The 20,042-nt window shown below is 34.5% G+C and overlaps 2 protein-coding genes across 2 annotated transcripts in view; one reads left to right on the top strand and one right to left on the bottom strand.

Moving 5' to 3' along the window:
• Window positions 1–16,765, top strand: part of LOC109056791 (inactive ubiquitin carboxyl-terminal hydrolase 53-like) — a 47,562-nt gene extending 30,797 nt beyond the window's left edge. The window contains exons 14-18 of the mRNA XM_042726851.1: window positions 5,953–6,643; window positions 6,977–7,147; window positions 12,826–12,864; window positions 14,124–14,785; window positions 15,784–16,765. Coding sequence (XP_042582785.1) covers window positions 5,953–6,643; window positions 6,977–7,147; window positions 12,826–12,864; window positions 14,124–14,785; window positions 15,784–15,863 — 1,643 coding nt within the window. The 3' untranslated portion in view covers window positions 15,864–16,765. The remainder of the gene's footprint in view (window positions 1–5,952; window positions 6,644–6,976; window positions 7,148–12,825; window positions 12,865–14,123; window positions 14,786–15,783) is intronic.
• Window positions 16,766–17,225: 460 nt separating this feature from the next.
• The window catches only part of frem1a (Fras1 related extracellular matrix 1a), a 39,405-nt gene continuing 36,588 nt past the window's right edge, over window positions 17,226–20,042 (bottom strand). The window contains exon 38 of the mRNA XM_042728686.1: window positions 17,226–17,783. Coding sequence (XP_042584620.1) covers window positions 17,581–17,783 — 203 coding nt within the window. The 3' untranslated portion in view covers window positions 17,226–17,580. The remainder of the gene's footprint in view (window positions 17,784–20,042) is intronic.

Below are 20,042 nucleotides of genomic sequence, written 5' to 3'. Positions count from 1 at the left end.
ACCATTTAAATCATTATAATGAGCCCTTAATTGCCTACATAGCCTTGTAAGTGCTCAAGCGCACGCATAAAGCTTGCCACAGCGCACCGGCAGAAATAATGATTATTAATGTGTCAGGGAAAAACAGTAAGGAGCCTACATTAACATTTTAATACTTCAATGATAAACAATTGCTTTCTTTGTTTTGGTTTAAGAGATGAAGTTGGCGACACTGATTCGTCGTCTCCGCAGTAGTGGATGCGCCTGTTTCATACGGATTACGTAATCTGAGAATATTTGTTTTCCATTTGAAATGGTTCGGTTTAAAGTAGACATTCCACTCTCAATAGATGTTTTTCATACAAGGCGCTCATGTCCACAGAGACCGAGACGGCAGAAAGCGCATCCTGTTTATTTTCATTATTTTACAAAAGTGCATTTTGTTATTATTGTGAGTGCACACAAATAAACGTAGAGTCTTTACAGATTTGAAAGATGTATTACTCTTATCTGTATAAGAACAAATTATGGAGTATTTTAAGAGCAAGTTAGCACACCGGCACCTCCATCTGTCCTGCAGTGACTGTTCAGTCAGCCCGGTCTCATGAAAATTCATATAAATAGTATGCCAAATAAAAAGGAAAACTCGTGGTACTGATACGCAAAAGTTGAGTTTGCAGTTGATGTGATACGCACGTGTTTGGCATCCATATAATACGAACTTTTCACATGCATATGATACGAAATATGTTGGCGTGCCTTAGGGCTGCACAGTTAATCAAATTTCTAATCACGATTACACCTATGGATACCACAATTACGTAATCGTTCAAAGTCCACTTATGTTATTCTGCCTGCTTAAGATGAATCATTTTTTTTCTTCATCATATCATAATAATTTTTCCCATTATTTTAGTTTTAGTTTTAGTATAACATTATAATACCATTCATATTTTTACTTTTTTTATAATTCTAAAGAAGAAACCAATCCGATGTATAGGTGACATTGAAGGCTTAATACTATAGAAAAGCACTAAAGGTTTTGCAGTTAGAGTGTTTTCAGCTTGTTTATTTTCATATAAAAATACGGCATGCAGTTGCATCAAATAATGGTATAAACATCATTCCATGTAAATTGTGATAATCGTAATTAATAATTGCAATGACAGTTTCAAGGGAATAATCGACAATTATGATTTTTGTCATAATTGCGCAGCCCTAGCTGTATGATATGCAGTTTTCTACCCATTGCGTAGCATATACAGTACACGCCAAAGTCAATTTTTGCGTATCGATGCCACAAGTTCTTGTTTTTATTTGGCATACTGTTTATACGCATTTTCATGAGATCGGGTTGGTTCAGCTTCACACTTGAATAGCACATTTCTCAGATAATATTAGATTGAGCAGCTAAGTTGCTAATACTAACATATTTAAGAAAATAAGCCATATTTGTGGTGGATGAATGATAGGCGAGCGTTTGGATGTCCTGACGATGTACTTTATTACCATAGACCAGCCGTTAATTTTCTGCGTGACTTCACCAGTGTGTTTTTGTTTTTCTGCGACTAATTAAATGTTGGTTGACCAAGCCTCTTCTGTTCGAATAACGATTAGTCGACTATTAGAGGGCAGCCCTAGTTAAGACATTTATAATATTAAAAAAAAAATCTGTTTCAGATCAATGCTGTTCTTTTGAATTTTGAATTAAAAAAAAAAATCATCATGGTTTGCACGAAAATGTTAAGCAGCAAACATTGTTTTCGACATTAATAATAATAATAAGAACCGATATTAATAAATCAGCAGGATCCTTATTAAAGGGTCATGTGACACTGAAGACACAGCTTTGCATTACAGGAATAAATTACACCTTAAAATACATTAAATTAGAAAACAGTCATTTTAAATTGTAATAATATTGTACAATATTACTGTTTTTACAACCTTCTTTGCAACCATAGCAAGAAGGAAGTTGAACCACTTTTGCTTTCTTGTATTCAGTCAGACCACTTTAAATGTCTTCTCAGTCCTCTTTAGAGAAGCACAGATGTGTGGTAGTTACACTCGGAGCTTTTAGCAGAGCTTTGGAGTGGAATAAACTCGCTCACAGCGCTCTGCTGGTTCTTACGTAACCCGGGTCAGCGAGAAGTGTTAAAAACACAGATTACATCTAACGTGTGCTCCATCCTCGCGCTGAGGACTGTAGTCTCTGTAACAGTTCCTCGGTCTCGCTTGTGCTTTATAATAATGGGTCATTATAAATTTATATTTAGATTTTTCTACAAATATTATGCAACCCTAAACTGAGAGATCAGGGGATGGAAATGTAATGCTTTCTTTGTTTTATAGTTAAAAAATATTAAGTGTTTAATTGTTCCTATAATAGTCATCGAAATTAACCAGATGGCTGACAGCTACTGTATCTGCACCTATCAAAGTTGGATGCCAAGTCATGCCACATATCATAATGCAATGCAATTCCACCTCCACTTCCAAGTTTCCAGGTGGTTTTAATTCCAAATGAAAAATGACTACATTAACACATCGCATTAAATTTGCCGAAGAGATTAGATAAAGCACACTGCATTGGATCACTTGCACAGAAGCTCCACTTGCATAACCACACTAATGCTGGATGAGGTCAGTGATACTCACTCAAAGGACCTAAAGGCTTTGCTGGAGCCTTTCTAATGAAACGATAAGGGACACATGTCCATCAGATCAAGTCATCTGTTTTAGAAAAGATGAGCACTGCATGATTGCTGAGAAGTGTGTTTCAAAAGCGTAAGTGTGCTTCAAAGAAGCGTATGAGCTCACTTTCTCAGAAGAAAAGGAACAAAGCTGTCACTGGCGCAGTACTCTAAAGTGCAAAAGCTGAAATGTACATCTGTGTACTTTATTTAACTTTAAATGTTACATATTAGTTGCTTTTGAACAGGTACCGCCCCAGTGACAGTTTAGTACCTTTTTCTGAGAGTATAAAGGAATAGTTTACTGAGAGATGAATTTACTCAGCCTCAGACTCGTATGGCTTGCTTTTTATATGAAACAGAAAAGGAGAGATTTTGCAGAATCTGTTGGCTGCTCTTTTCCATATAAGTCTCCCTTTACTTTCATTATATGGGGAAAAATAGCTTGTACATTCTTTGATATTTCTCCTTTTGTGTCCTACAGAAGAAAACAAGCCATACAGATTTTAAATATGAGTGTGAGTTTTTTATTTTAGGTTGACTATTGCTTTAAAAGTAATGCTTATGGGAAAATATGCTTACATTTTCAGACACTTAACTGCATGTTGTTTTAAATTTATATTAAATGCAATTAGCTTAACTTTAGAGATCTTTTGAAATCTTATTTTTTCTGTGTTTCTTCATAAGCAATTTCATAATTACTTCAAGTGTTTATTGAAATATGGTAAAAGTGAACTAACTAAAATGTATTTAAATATATTTGTAATTACACATCTGTAATTACACATCTACACATTTAAAATGGATTAATATTAAATGTAATGTTCAATAACACTACAGTTGAGATTATATGCAAGCACTTCACGAGTGCTTTAATATGTTAGTCAACACATCGAAATAAGTGTAATTTAAAGCACTACAACATAATGATTTAAAATGTGCTTTAAGGTAAAACTTAATTTGACTGTAACAAATCAGACTTTTTAAAGGTGTGTTTAAAAAACACAATCACTCAAGTGTACTCTCTTTAAGTGGCCTTTTATTTCATTGCAAGGACAGTTTTCTAAAAATGTACTTTTAAGGTTTTAAGTACATTTAATACAATAAAGTGTGCTTCTTCTCTAGCATGGTGATAATAAGTGGGACATGTAGATGTACGTTTATGGGTGTCACAATGACATTTTCTCATGTGCAGTGAAACCAGTTCACCATATTGTGCAGGCGTCATGTGACCAACATTACCATCTCCTTTTATTGCTCACAAGCTGTAAAACTGTGGTTTGAAAGCCAAGCTGCTTGACTTTGCTTTACCCCTTTTAAGTAGGTATATGGCTTACTAATGGCTTTTTAGCCTTCAGCGTGTAGATCTCAGACCAGACTGCATTCGTCTTGTAGAAATTTAACTCTGTAGGCTGTTTGAGAATTCATTATGCCAGATAAATAGCTTCTTTTTTTGTGTGTGTGCGTGTGACGGCCACAAGTCAAAGTTGCATTAATATCTAATGAGATGATGCTGTTTTTTCAAGCTTGTACTGCATGACAATACAGTGAACTTGGCAGTGGAGCAGTAAGGATTTCCTCATTTAACAGTGCCAATATCAGCACTGTTCTGCCCAAAGAGAGTCACTCTGCCACCTTCATGAGAAAAAAGGTCATCCAGGCTATTAGTGCAACCCCGCATATGTCAGAGAAGGATGATTCTGGCCTGTAGACTGGAAGCAAGTTCAGCATTGATGAATTGTGTTTGTGTAATTTAAATGAACAATGTGAAACTCAACAATACTTGTTTGGAAAGCTAAATGCATTTCTGTTCAAACATAGTTTAGTTATGAAAGACTGACAAATCTGAAATGCTTAAGCTTAGAATTGAATCCTTTCAACTGAAGTGTTTTCTTTTTCAATTCATAAATATCATTGTGTTTTAAGGAGTCATACCAGACTTTAACAACCTAAACAAACCTTGCCTTGTCAGAAAAAAGTCAGATTATTTGATATTTAAGAGACTTTTGACCTTGACCTTCTTAAAGTATTAAATAAAATTATACAAAGCTAAGATATATAAGCGTATGAGATAAATAAATAAAACAAATGAATAGAATAAAGTATAATAATGTAAGTATATTAAATAATTTTTCTTAATTCTGTTACATATTATATAATTAAAACTTGAAAAAAATTATATATATATATATAGTACTATGTATGTATGTGTGTGTGTGTGTGTGACCCTGGACCACAAAACCAGTCTTAAGTGTAAATTTTTCGAAATTGCGATTCATACATCATCTGAAAGCTGGATAAATAAGCTTTCCATTGATGTATGGTTTGTTAGGACAATATTTGGCCGAGATTAAACTAAATCTGGAATCTGAGGGTGCCAAAAAATCAAAATACTGAGAAAATAGCCTTTCAATTCTTAACAATGCATATTACTGATCAAAAATTAAGTTTTGATATATTTACAGTAGGAAATTTACAAAATATCTTCATGGAACATGATCTTTATTAATATCCTAATGATTTTTGGCATAAAAGAAAAATCAATAGTTTTTGACCCTTACAATGTATTTTTGACCATTGCTACAAATATACCCCAGCGACTGGTTTTGTGGTCCGGGTCACATTTATATATATATATATATATATATATATAGTATATATATATATATATATATATATATATTATATATATATATATATATATATATATATATATAATATATATATATATATATATGTATGTTTTACATTTAAATATATATGTGTGTGTATGTGTGTAATTATTATTATCTTGTATATAAAGAATATTATTATTTATATATATATATTTTTTTTAAAGTAATAATGTAAAAAAATGCATATAAAATGCAAAACTAAGATTCTTATTGTTTAATTACTTTTTTCTTTGTAATGAACTCATGACACAGACATTTTTTACTGTGTACTCCCCAACAATATCAATCATTAATTTTAATTCACAAATTTAAAATCATATTTAATTTAATTTAATTTGTGTTTTTAAACAATACTAATAGGTCCAGCCAAAAAAAAAAAGGAAAAAAAAGTGATAACCCATATGATATCTCTATTAACTGTGTACTTCTAGAAAATTGCAGAAATTGCTACTAAATTTCACCAATTACAAAGAAACAAGTCACACATTTAATTAAACATGACATTTTGTTTAAACTTAACTTTAAAATAAAACTTAAAAAAAATTTTTTTTTTTTCTACTTTGCATCTGAAAAGCCGGTTGTAACTGTATGTTTCTCCTCCCCAGACTCCCCAGACAAGCCTCATTCCCGCTCGCTGTCACCTCCGGAGAACGGCTTCAAGCATCTGGAGTCGCGGCTCTACAGCAGCCAGGGCAGGGGTCCGACGAAAGCTGAGCACTGGCCTGTTACTAACACACACTACAACCATGAGCCCCGCTCTCAGTCCCAGCCTCGCGTCCCGCTTCATCCCCCTGCAGAGAGCCGCTCTCCGAGGCTGGATGTGGCCAACGGCTACGATACAGACAGCAGTCAGGACTCCCGGACGCACGGAAACCCTCGCAGCCGGCCGAATCGAGCGTGGAGGCCGACGCGAGAGGTGCTTAACGTCGACAGCGTCCTAAACAGCGATAATAATCAAAACTACCCCAACTCTCGCAGACAGGCCTTTAATCAGGACGGCGAGGAGTCAGCGTGGGGCCGACGAGAAGAACGCAAACCCAAGAGCTTAATGACCATTTACGAGGACGAGCAGCGGCAGGACATGGGCAGCAGGAGCTCGCTGGATTCAGAGGACAGGGTTAAATCAAGCGTCAGTAACCTCACCATTCGGACTGATAACTGGAAAATCCAGCGCACTGAATCTGGATACGAGAGCAGTGATCGTCTCAGCAGCAGCTCGGCAAACCTGGACTCTCCTGTGGTGGAGAACCTGAGCAACAAAGACATGCAATCCATACCAGAAGCACACCTCTCCAGGTAAGAGCTGCAGTGATCCTCAGTTAGGAAGAACATCAAGACATTTGCATTGGTTGATAAGTGCCACTACAATGATGATGATATAAATGTGATTGCAAGAGAAGAAATCAATATGAATTTAATAATGACATGAGCTTAGTTGCACATCCCTGTTAAGTGTTCCCAAATTCATCAATATTACAAGTTCACCATAAATGACGTGGTGAAATATGACAAAGTCCTATGCACATTCATGAACGTGAAGGGAGCACAGAGTCCACTGTGTCCACCAATGAAGTCAAGCACAGCACTGCTGAAGAACACTATTGAGTTCGATGCATTGTGTATTTTTAGGGAGCCTAACCACCAAAGGAGGTACGAGGATCCAAAGGCCGAGATCTCGCCTTCGTCTATTATCTTCAGTAAGTTCTGTCAAATCCTTCTGAGTTGTTGTGATTTATTTTTTATTTTTTTGTTAATGGATAATGCATATCAGACATTACCAAAACATTATTTGCGTAGCTTGTAGACAGTTGCCTATTCCGCTATTTCCTATATAGACAGCATATTAACTTCCATAGAACCACTGCCATGGAGCAGTGTTATTTTAGCATTAATTGTGTACTATTATATATATTATTTTTTTTTTAGTTTTCTTTTGAATTTTAGGTTTAAGTTTCAGTAATTTTATGTGCTTTTGTCTTATAAAGTCTTATAAACTGATAACATGAAAGTGCAACATTATTCAAAATATCAAAAAATACTGTAGTGTCATATAAATAAGTGATTAGTGATTACAGATGAACTGCTGAAGGGAAGGGAGCACACGGGGTGGTGTTTGGGGACGAATCGTTTGTCCTGCTCGTCAGCGCTGGGAGCTGTGTGTGTGTGTGAGTGTGTTGTGATGGTCGGGGCGGGGCAGGGGCTGTTATACCAGCTCTAGGTGCTTTATGGGAGTTTAGTGGGCTGAAGAAGTGAAGCAGAAAGGACAGCTCAGAGGGCTGTGTTCTCTCGCGCGCCTTAAAGGCTGTTTTCACTGCGGCACGAGCTCTGAAGTGCTCGTCGCTGTGGGAAATAATGGCTCTGCGTTCCTTTGACATTAAATGAGTGTGGAGGAGTTAGACAGGGAGGGATGCTGGATGTTTATATCCTAATTAATGTGTGTGTGTGTGTGTGAGTGTGTGAGTGTGAGTGTAGATACGGTATAGAGAGAGAGAACACATTAATTTGGATATAAACATCCTATATATAATAGTCTTTTTTTTTTTTTTTTTTTATTTATTTTTTAATATATATTTCATTTTATTTCAATATTCAGTCACATTTTATATCTAGTTGCAGTTTAACATTATATTGACAGTTCTTTCCAAATGTCATTTTGGAATTGGTTCAAAAGTGCTGAGTGTTGCCTTTCAAACTGGCCTGAATCCAGTAGCCAATAGAGCAGAAATCATTCTGAAAAGCAAAGAGGAAAGAAAAAAAAATAATTACAAAAAATAATAATTAAATTATTTAATAACTATAATGATTCATTGATTTCAGTGTGTATATGTATGTATATATATATATATATATATATATATATATAATATATATATATATATATATGGATATATATATATATATATATATTATATAGTAATAATAATGTGTGATATGTAAATATGCCTTATTATATGAATAGATTATTCAATAAAAATAATTGTAATAAAAAATGTAATAAAAGCCACTCTTTTAGCCACACTATTTGTAATAATAATGTGTGATATGTAAATATGCCTTATTGCATTAAATGGCAGCGAATTAAAAATGTAACACCTAAGTTAGTTTTTAATTCTACATTAATAGATATATTGTTCTATATATCTAGTTGTCAAACATACATAGATAATGTGATCAAATGTTTTGCAAGAAATACTATTTCTGTCTTTTTTCTTCAGAATGTTACGTTTAATTCAATGTGTTGCCTATAAAAATAATTGTTTTTGCGGATGGGACTTGGAATTTATTTAAAGCATTTAAATTCTTACATTTTTAAGTGTGACTTTCATGTGGAGAGAATTATTTTGGTTGCTGTTCCTGTGTTCATATTGCCAAGGAAGGAAATGACAAATCCCATGTTAACAACCCAGGCTTTGAGTAAACAGTGCAGATGAACGTTGCCCTTGTTTGATCAGAAGTGAACTGCAGAGGCTTTCTTTTTAAAGCACTGTTTGGCAGGATGTGTTTTCAACCGTCTGATCGTCTCTGTAGTGTGTTGTTCACTATCAGTGCTGTGTGTCCCGTAAGATGCTGGTAAAGGTCAGAGCAGCAGGAGTTTCTGAATGTTGAACAGACAAACCCCTGACAGATGATCTGCTGCTGTTTGGTCTCTGTGGATTTAAACAGACTCGCTGTTCTTTGTCTGCATCCTTAAGGCATTTGTGTTTCAGTCTGTACACAAACAAAACATGTTTGAACATATTTCTACCTACCTACTTATTTATTTATTAGTTTATTTATTTATTTAAAATATGTATATTACCATTTATTTACTTTAAATTTTAATTTATTAATATAATAATTATTTTTTTAAATATGTATATTACCATTTATTTACTTAAATTTTTAATTTATTAATATAATAATTATTTTTTTTAAATATGTATATTACCATTTATTTACTTCAATTTTTTATTTATTAATATAATAATTTTTATTTTTTAAATATATATATTACCATTTATTTACTTTATTTTTTTATTTATTAATATAATAATTTAGTTTTTTAAATATGTATATTACCATTTATTTACTTTAAATTAATAAATGAATTATTACCTATTTTTATTTCAAGTAAAAGTGCAAAAAAAAAAGTAAAGTAAAAGTGCAATTTTATGCAGTATGGTTATTGATAACTAAATTACGGTATTAAAATGTTCATTTTCAGTCATTAAAATAAAGCTGAAAAATCGAATTTAATATTGGAAGAAAAACTAACTGATATAAAAAGATGCCACATTTTATTTACCGCTGAACCAAGTCCAAAATGAAATTGCACTTGAAATTGAAATTGTCCGAACAGCAGCAGCAGAATATTGTAAACGCTGATATTTCCTTCTTATTTTGGTGTTTGGCCCAGTAAATGTGAAAGTATGAATGTAGTCGGGAGTTTGTAGCGTGTTATTAAAAGCATGAAGAGACGTTCTCCAAGATCCTGTTGCACTGTGGAAAATATTTATTCTTAGACATCAGTAACTATTTTCAGCTTGTCAACAGATCTAGATGTGATGCATATCTGTCCTGCATGTATTACTTGGCAAGTAATTGCCTCCCTTTCAGAGGTGAATGAAAAAGATTCATCCAGCTGTAATACAAATAATGTTGCACTCCTTATAAGATAATGTACTGTATGTACAGTAGCAGCTATGCCTTCAAGCCCATCTGCATTGTTTTGGGCTTAATTCATTCAGTGGCGTGTAGAGAGCAGGTGTGTGGCAGTGATCTCGTGTTGATGAACACTCGCGACCCGTCAGTCTGCACATGTGACAGCCGTCTGTGAGCTCATTTCTTCACGTGTCTCTTTAAAAAATTACTAAACATTAATTGAATAAAAAATAAATACTACAATTCATAAAAATAAATAATATCACAAACAAAATAAAATCAAATCAAAATTCTCAAGATAATCTAATTTATATTTTCAAATGTGCAATTTTATGTAGTGTTACTGTATTAAAAAGTTCTGTTTCGTAATTGAAATAAAGCTGGAAAAAATCAAATGTAAGCATTAGGTTAAAAACTGTAATGAAAAGTAGAAATGATGCCTTGGCTGAAAGTTGAAATACTAAACTGACAAAAACAGTAATTAAAATGTGTATATACAGTTACAAAAATGACAAACAAATATCAAATGTACCAAAACTTAAAATAAAATAGTAATTTACCAATAAGACACTATTTTATTTATATATATATATATATATATATATAGGAATTATAATATATCATATATTTCCCTATATTTTAATTAAAAAAACATACGTCTGTATAGTCTTTATACATTTTTATTTTTAAAGTTGGTTAAAATATGAAATATTTTATTCAATAATTTATTTATTTACTTAAGAAACTTTTTTTTTTTAATGATTTTAGTTTTGGGTTCAGTTCTAAAAATAATTTTTCTGATAATGACATAAAAATAAAAGCTAATTCAAAATGTAATAAATACCATAATATATAAAAACTGCTCAAATAAAACTGATGATATGGCTCCAGCTGATGTACTAAATGTTAATTTTTCAACCAGAATATTACACTGTGTTGATGTCTCAAATCACGCAGCTTCTTGAAAAGAGATGATGTACCTGATTGTGTTGATATTGTGAATTTACAATATTTGCTTTGTAGTAGATTAAACCTTCTGAAAAAAAAAAAAATCTCTTAAACTTGCGTCAGTGGAGGGACTCACCGTGTGGTGGTTTCTTCTGGCTATGCCATTATTTTATTTATTTATTTTTATCAATATTGCAACAACGTTATCTAATATTGCAAGTCATGGCCATCAAATGGAGGTTCTTCTCATGAGGCTTAGCAGCTTAAACACGACAGGCTTGAAAAACCAGAAAATGGGGTCTAAAGTCCAATCCTCTCATAACATCTCTCTTTTTTTTTTTTTCTAATTGCATGCTATGCCAAAGGGATTAGCTTGTTAATGCGGGCCTGGGGAAAAAAAATAACCAGAAAGGAGGGAGCAGGCAGTGTGTGTGGCGCCCTAATCACACACACACACACACACCCCCTACCACACGCACACACACACACACCACAAACAAAGAAGAACAGACAACCCCACTATTCCAATCAATTTACATCGAGGCAGTGACTGTACTCAGATGTAAAGACGAACCGACAATCCCATGATGCCAAGCAAGTGTAGTACTAATTAAGAAGTTGAGTGTCCTTTTCTGGTGTATTCTGTTTATTATGTTTAGTTTGCATGTATAGGAATATGTATTGGGTCGGGGGAATCTTTTTTTATTTTTAGTGTTGTTAAAGTTGCATTCAAAGTATGGCTCACTGAACTTTTACAGCAAAACAAATCTTAAATCCTCACGATGACAGACTTGTCTACCAGTGAAGTGTTCATCTGTAGCGCCCTCTAGAGTTTCACTTTTTATTGCATTCCATCCATGAAATGACTTAAAGTACATTTTGTTTTTTAACATATTACCTGTATAAATAGGAATTCAGAGTGGGAAATATTAAGATATACTTTATAATTATTGTGTGTGTGTGTATAGAGAGAGAATTCTATAAAAATATATATCTTATATTCAAATGTATACTGTATCTTAAAAGCTTTTACTAAGAGAGACATTCTTATTTTTTCTCTCTATGTATGCATGAATTAAGAATTATTTGTTTAGTAATACTGAGTGACATTCATTTTAATGAAGAGAGAGCGCATTAAATATTTATGTACTTCTGAGAGCAGTAAATAATGTCATCAGTGTTTTTTTTTTTTTAAAGAAAAGTTTTGAAACCTTTTGTCAACTTTTAGAAGTGCACTAGCATCATAGTGTATTTTATAGATTAATATACTAAAATCCACAAATTACATTTTTGATTTCCTTTAATAAGCAGCTAATCTGTCAGTGGAGAACTGCACTGATGCAGATTGTTGTTGTGAGGTTTTTAGCCCAGCAGTGCTGTCTTCCCTGACAGTCTCCCTGTTATTCTGTGCACCGCTGTGTGTGAATGTGTTCCCAGCATGCATCTGTGTAGTCATACGTCCCACAGTCCACCTGACAGCTCCTCAGATTGAAAGGTTTGGTCTCTACAGCAACACATCGAAAGCGTTGCTGTTTTCTCCTTAGACTCACTGCCCACTTTTATGATGGCGTTTACCCCTCCGGCTCATTGTTAACAAGCCATCGGGAGCACAGAGGAGCTGGTTTGAGCCGGATGGCCCAGTCTGGGCCCCTTCTCCCACTTGTGTGCTTTAGACAGGCCAAGAGCCGAGCCCTTACATAACACTTCTGCACTCGCCCACAGCCTCAGTCTGTGTCCAGATCCTCGTCTTTCACACTGCTTTTCAGTGCAGAAATATTTGAGATGTGTATTTTATTAATAATACATGCTCATTAAAGAATAAATCAATCCATACATAAAATAAAAATTAATATTATTAATCAATTATTTAGTAGACCACCAAAAAAAAAAAAAACACCATACCATTACACGAGTCCTGTTATTCCAAGGTATGTTATTTGGAAGAAAAAAATGAATGCATGAGGCTTTGAATGTTTTAATTGCAATATTTTGTATCATTTCCATATGCAGAAATATTCACGTGCATAAAACCTGAAAATGTGTATAGAAAGAAAGAAAGAGAAAGTTTTTAGATTTAAGTGTCATTTAAATTTCCCCAAAAAATTTTTTGGTCACATTTATCTGTTTTTATTTGCATAAGATGACCCTTCATATGCTTTGGGCTCTATGGAAAAACATACCGATACACACTTTTCAAAGCATGTTTTGTGGCTCAGGTTATAAATGTTTTGATACAAAAAATAAATAAATAAAAAAGTACCCTGTAGCATACTTTCAAAAATAATACTTATTATGGAAATAATAGTAATTCAAATGGAAATAATAGCTTACAGTAAGTTTGAATGGAATGTTTCAGACACAACTGCATGGTGATTGCAATAAATTGAAAATTAATTATAGCTGAAATTTATATTAAATGCAATTAGCTGAACTTCAGTGTGCTTTTTTTAACCCTCTTAATATGTAATTTCATAATTACCTCTATTGTCGAATTATGGTTAAAGTACTGCTGAATGTAGCACTGACAAGCATTTACAGAGAACTAAAATACACTTAAATGTCATTTCTATTGAAACTTCTATTGTTTTTGTGCGTTTAAATATTTAACTACACATTTGTAATGAACTTGCAATTTAGTACATTCAAAATAAATAAAAATATATAATTTAAAATATATAGATTTTAAATGTAATGTCAAATAACACTACAGTTCAAGTTGTTTCTTAAGTATGTTAGTCAACACACCAAAAAAGTGTACTACTATAAAACATGACAAAAATGTGTAAAATTACAAGGATTTATAATGTACTTGTAAAATAAAAGCACACTTTTTAAAGTGTACTTAAGTGTGTTAAACATTAAAGTGTTTCTCTTTAAATACACGTAAGTGGCCTTTTATTTCATTAACATTCTATTAGTTCTTAGTTTACACTTTATTTTAAGGTGTTCTTGTTACATGTTACATGTACTTGCTATTATAATATCAATAAAGTATGCATAATTACATGCAAGTAACCCTAAGCCAAACCCTAACTATACAGTAAGTACATGTAGTTAATTAATATTACTCAGTACTTGCATGTATAATTACACTGAAACACAGACACCAGTGTAACCAGTTCTATTTAAAGGTAATATGGGCAAGTATGAGGTAGATATAAGACAAGCCTTCTGTTTTCTCCTGCAGGAGACAAGCTTTTCGATACAACCCTGCTTATGAGAGGCAGGAGAAGACTCACGCGGTTAACGGGGACCCCATCTCTCCTAATTTCACCAAGACCAGCAGTTCAGAGTGGAACAGCTCTGATGATCTTGCCGGACCCTTTGAGGATTCCTCATCACGAGCTGGCGTTCCTTCCGTTCCCTCTCGGTCTCCGTCTCACGCCGCGGCTCCCCCATTGCCTCCCAAACCTCTCATCCTGAGCTCAGAGAACCGGCGACGAGATCCCCCTCCGCCCAGCCCTCGACGTCCTCCTCGAAACGGCTCGGCTCTGTCCCAAACCGCCCTGCAGAAGTGCCTGGAAAACTCGGACACGAGCTCCAAGTCTGGCTCCTCTGATCAGGAGAGGAACGATCTGTCAGCGCGTGTGGTAGTGAAGGGTGAGAGAGAAACGTTCTCCAGCTTTCCCAAACCTGCGGCCGGCTCTCCTGTCATCCCCAGCACCTACTTCTCCGTGGACAGCTGCATGACGGACACGTACCGTGCCAAGTACCATAAAAAGAGACCTGCTCTGTACGTTATGGCAGACTCTAGAGCCGGAGATCACACCTCGTCTGGTGAAAGTGATTACGGGGAGAGACCGTCACCGGCTCCTTCAGAAACACACAGCAGAGCCACAGCGCTGCCAGGTAACGTCACACTCTAATGGACAGCTTTCTTAACGTAGCCTAAAACAACAAAAAATCATCGTTTTATAAAATATACACAGCAACTAAAAAAAATTAAATAAATACACACTATATTGCCAAAAGTGTTGGGTCACCCCCTTCTAACGAACAGGTTTGATTACTTTATTCATTTCCATGAGTACAAATCTCATGTTTGAATAGGTCGTAGCTATATTTTGTACAGATTTTATTTTGTTTTGGCAAGTATTATGTCTCCATGCAGTTAATTAATAAACCTTCGGTATCAGCCCTTTTCATGTTATAACCGATTTGCCGATGTCTTTAAAAAAATAAAAAATCGGCCGATAAATATCGGTGCATCTCTAGTTATAATACTTTTAATATTTTTTGTTTATTTGTTTTTTCTCTTTGTTTTTAAACATTAAACTATAGAACTTTTGTTTATATAAATGTATTTGTGTGTGTGTGTGCATATTGTTTTAGGGTAAATACTTTTTTATATTATTATATACTATTTATGTTTTTTTTCTTTGCTTTCAAAAATTAAACTATAGAGCTTCTGTTTATATATAAATTTATGGGTGTGTGTGTGTGTTTTAGCGTATATACTTTTTTATAATTACTTAATAAATAGATAATTATATAGAAACATCTATCATAATCAAATCCAATAATCCACTCATGAATTAATATGAAATGTATAGCCATATACTGTATATACACGTATATCCATATATATATACACGTGTGTGTGTGTGTTTTATTTTAGTAGTAGTAGCATTATTATATCATTTGTATATAATTGTGCAAAATTGGGAATAATGTTATGTAATTTTTTTCAACTCTGTTGCTATTTATCTTAATTTAGACACATTCTTGTATCATTGGTGACTCATTTCTAGCATTACTATTTAGTACGAGTCCCTTTCCTATTTCCATTAGTCTGATAATACTGTTCAAATGATAACTCGCTGTTCATTTTCATGTTTGTTTTTCAGTCCATGCTTCCAGTAATAAACCCACTGCTAAATGGAAGCCAGTTTCAGTGAAAGGACTGGATGAACACGGCTTTCTCTGACAGCAGAGCTCACGCTATCACAGCACTCTGTGAGGGAACGCTCAGCGGCCTTCTCCTGAACGTGTGTGTTTGTGGAGTATGCATTCAAACACAGTGCGTGGCAGTATCCCACTTTACATTTGCACATTTTTAAGCCAAAAGAGAACAATATTAATAACTTAAAAAACACAAATTCCAAAACACTCCTAAGGCTTAAGGATATTTGATGTATCCTAACAAAACTAATGACAGTTTGCCCTAAGATACACCCTATGCATGATAAAGTGCTTTAGTTGGTTTGAAGGGATGTGTTTCTGTTCACTGCTTCTGATTTTTCTTTGTTTTGGTTATTTTTGGAGGGAGGAGCTGCTATAAGATTTGATTTGATTTTCAGAAGGTGAAGCTGCTAAATGTGAAACCATTCCTGTTTTTAGTAAGAACTGCTTTTGAAAAGCAAAATTAAGCTTAATGTTCAATGGCCTGTTTAGTTGGTTTAGGTGTGTGATGATACAGTATCTTTTTTTTTTTATTATTTAGTCCCTCATTAATAATTAAAAAGGGCTGCTTTAAATGTTTTCACCCTTTTATCATGTTAAGATCAGTTTTTCGACCAATGTGCACAGAAATGACGACACTGGAGATTAAATAGTTTGGTCATTTATAAATAAAAAATGGAATTTGACATTATTTGGGCACAGCTAAATATGTTTTCATATTTGGAACAAGGCAACGAGTTGTACATTGTCGTTATTTGTATGATGTTTTGTACATTGCTAGGCAGAACACTGAATAGTGCCTTATTTTGTATGTTAAGATGGGATAAAGGTGTTTTATTTGTAAAATGTTAACTTTCTAAATTCTTTTATAACATTGTAGATCATGTTGGTTAAGAACTTTTAATAAACTGATTTATTTAAGCATAACACGGTTGCCCAATTTGTGATCCTTCAGCTGATTCGCTGCTCAAGAAACGTTTCAGATTATCATTATTTATTTTTGGAAGCAGTTGTGTTTAATATTTCATGATAACATTTTGGAAGATTCTTTGGTGAATAAAAAGTGAACAGCATTTATTTGAAATGGAAATATTTTGTAACATTATAAATGCCCTTACTGCCAATTTTGACAAATTTAATGCTGAATAAATTTTTGCATGGTAGTGTTTTTAAAAATAAAATATAAAAAAAATGCCAGTCAGAGTAAATATAAACATTTGTTATAAGAGCTCTATCCATGCATACTATTATTATTACTATTATTATATTTTTTTTTAAGATTTACTTTTTTTCAAAACAACTGAGCCTAGAATATTTTTTGGGTGTATATACAATCTCTGACACAATTATTACCAAAAAATTTGCACCAAATCATAATGATAGAACTTCAATTTCAGATGTTGTGTATTATTTTTTATTTAGAAAAAGCTTATGTTAACTAAAAAAATTATACATATAAACATCATAGCTACAAAATCTAAAAGACCCCATTCCCATAACATACAGTAATAAATACATATATAATACAAATAGCATTGAGTAGCATACATTTACATCATAACACATGACAGAAGATGTTTTGTGATTAGAAACAGTGAGCTGACATTGCAAACACTTGTTAATGTGGCTGTTCTGTTTTTTCTAACAACAAACCACAGTCCAGCAAAGTCACATCATGATTAGCAAGTGCACTAAGTAGTAGAGATGTCGTGTCCTCAGGTTATGTGCAGCTGTGACTGAACTCATATTTTAACGTGACACACGTAGCGGTGTCCCTTTCCTCTCTTACAGTCTCGTATCTGCCACTTCGTCTTCCTCCAGACCAGGACGCACCTCCTCGTTCCCTTCTTCCTGTTTTTAGGAGGGCTCCGTCTCCAGTTGGTGTAAGTGACAGGCTCTCCTCCCACCCACTCCCAGCGGCCTTCACTGTCACGATCATTCAGACCTGTTATTACACAGAGAGAGCGACGAGCTCATGTTTAACCCTTTAAATCCTACTGGGTCACACTAAAATTAAGTAATCACTCATCACAATTAACTACTAATTTTCCCCCAAATATCTTTATTTGCTGCATATTAATAGTAAGGTGGTTTAGGTTTAGGTATTGGGTAGCATTAAGCGATCTAAAATAAAAAATAAAAAAAAATAAAGCAATTAATATACAGTATGCTTTACAAGTACTAATAAACACCCAATATGCTAGTAATGTGTATACAAGTAAGCAACTAGTTAAAAGTGAGAATTGGTCCTTAAAGTGTTTCCTCCCACAGTTTATTAATTGATACTGTCACGGCTTTGCCTGGCTCCTCCTCCTGCCTGTGTGCTGTGTCTGTCTCCTACAGGTGAGCTGGGCGCAGGTGTTTGGAGTTGTGCTAATCAGTTCCTGGTCTGGGCTTTTAAAGACGCTGTAGATGAGACCGACTGGGGGTGGACTGCCGTTGTTCCAGCTCTCCCGCACCGACTAGGATTTTGTTTTGTTTATTCACTGCACCTCACTATACTGATTGCTTACACTTTTATTTTCAAAGCTATCTTCATTACTGATTGTATAACACATTTATTCTGTTAAATTCTATTTATTTAATAAATCAAGTATATGTGGTTATTCCGCGTGTGGTCTTTCCCTATTCTGTTGCGTGCTTTGAGCCAGGCTTGTAACAGATTTGGGGATCTCGTCCGGGATTTTGGACCACTAATCGGTAAATATGCGTTTTTTTGTATTTCTCATTTGGGTTTGAGTAGTTAGTGTTTGTTGTTAAACGCATTTAGTATTGTAGGTCGTTTTGATTAACGTGCCAAATTTGTTGACTGTATTCGGATCCTATGGTGATCCGGCGCAGTAAGTTTGATTTGGCATTTAACGTATGGTAAATGATTGGGAAAGACACACGCGGATTAGTTAATTAGGTTGAGATTTTTTTTGTATTACGTCGGTGCGGGAGACAAAGAAATAATTTGGTTTGTTTGTGCCTGGGGTTGTTTAAATACAGCCAGGTTAAAGTATTGGGGGTGGTTCATTGTTGGGTAGGTGCGGGCCTTCGCTGTGTTTGCGAGACAAAAAAAAAATATATATATCTATTATATATATTTTACCTAATTGATGGTGTAGCCATTGGAGCTTTGCGAACCCCTGCTAAGCGCTTAACGCTTGTTTGTTATTTTAGTTATTTGTTTTTTGTGCTATATCCTGGGCGGAGGGCACAGTCGTGGATGCTTGCTTTAAACGGCATTTTTGTCGGGGAAGTTAGGTGCCACTGATATCGTGTATTAAAAATCTCTGCTCTTGGGGTATGCATGAAGTGGATCGACGTGTGCAGGGAAAGCTCCGTTTGTTTTTTTTTGTCTTGTAGCTGCAGTGTGGTGGCCGTACTTGCATTGATAAATGTGCTCATTTAAAAATTTGGTTTAGGGGTTAAAGCAAAACGGTAGAGGAAATAAATGGATACTTTGGATAAATTTTTCGCTGCTCCATCAGATCAGGTTTTAGATACGTTGACTAAGGAGCAGTTGTGTGATGTTAGTGAACATTATAATTTTGAATTGGGCTTGAGAAAAAATGCGAAATTGTCGCAGATAAGGCAGGTGGTTAGAACTAAATTGGCTGAAAGAAAAGTTCTCCCATCAATAGCTTCAATGGATGAGTTGGAGCCTGAAGGTGCTTCAACGCCACGGGCAAGTCCGGGTGAGTCTCGCAGTAATTTTGGTCTTACCTTTGAACAACAAAAAGAGCTGTTAGAAATGCAACAAAGAGAGAGAAGCTGAACGTCAGCTGGAATATAATAAAATCAAAAGTGATCGAGAAATTGCTTTGGAACGTTTTAGGTTGATTGCAGAAGGTAAAATTATCAGTGATACCGGTGGCGATGTCCCGATTGGACCAGCGCGCACCCCTGATATCTCTAATATGGCCAGATTGCTACCGAGGTTTAATGAGAAAGATCCGGATGTGTTCTTTTCACTGTTTGAAAGTGTGGCAGATAATCGTGGTTGGAGTGATTCTGAACGAACGTTGTTACTCCAGAGCGTTCTAGTTGGAAAAGCGCAGGAGGCGTTTATTGCTTTGTCGGTGCCTGAAAGAAAGATTTATAAAAGCGTGAAAGATGCTGTGCTGAAAGTATATGAGTTGGTTCCAGAAGCATATAGACTGCGATTTCGTAATTGGAAGAAGGGAGGAAAAGCAGACTTATACCGAGCTAGTAAGAG

The sequence above is a fragment of the Cyprinus carpio genome, chromosome B7, assembly GCF_018340385.1.
Source record: "Cyprinus carpio isolate SPL01 chromosome B7, ASM1834038v1, whole genome shotgun sequence".
NCBI classification, from domain to species: Eukaryota; Metazoa; Chordata; class Actinopteri; order Cypriniformes; family Cyprinidae; genus Cyprinus; species Cyprinus carpio.
Note: the sequence above shows the minus strand (reverse complement) of the source record. Positions and strands in the feature narration are given on the sequence as shown.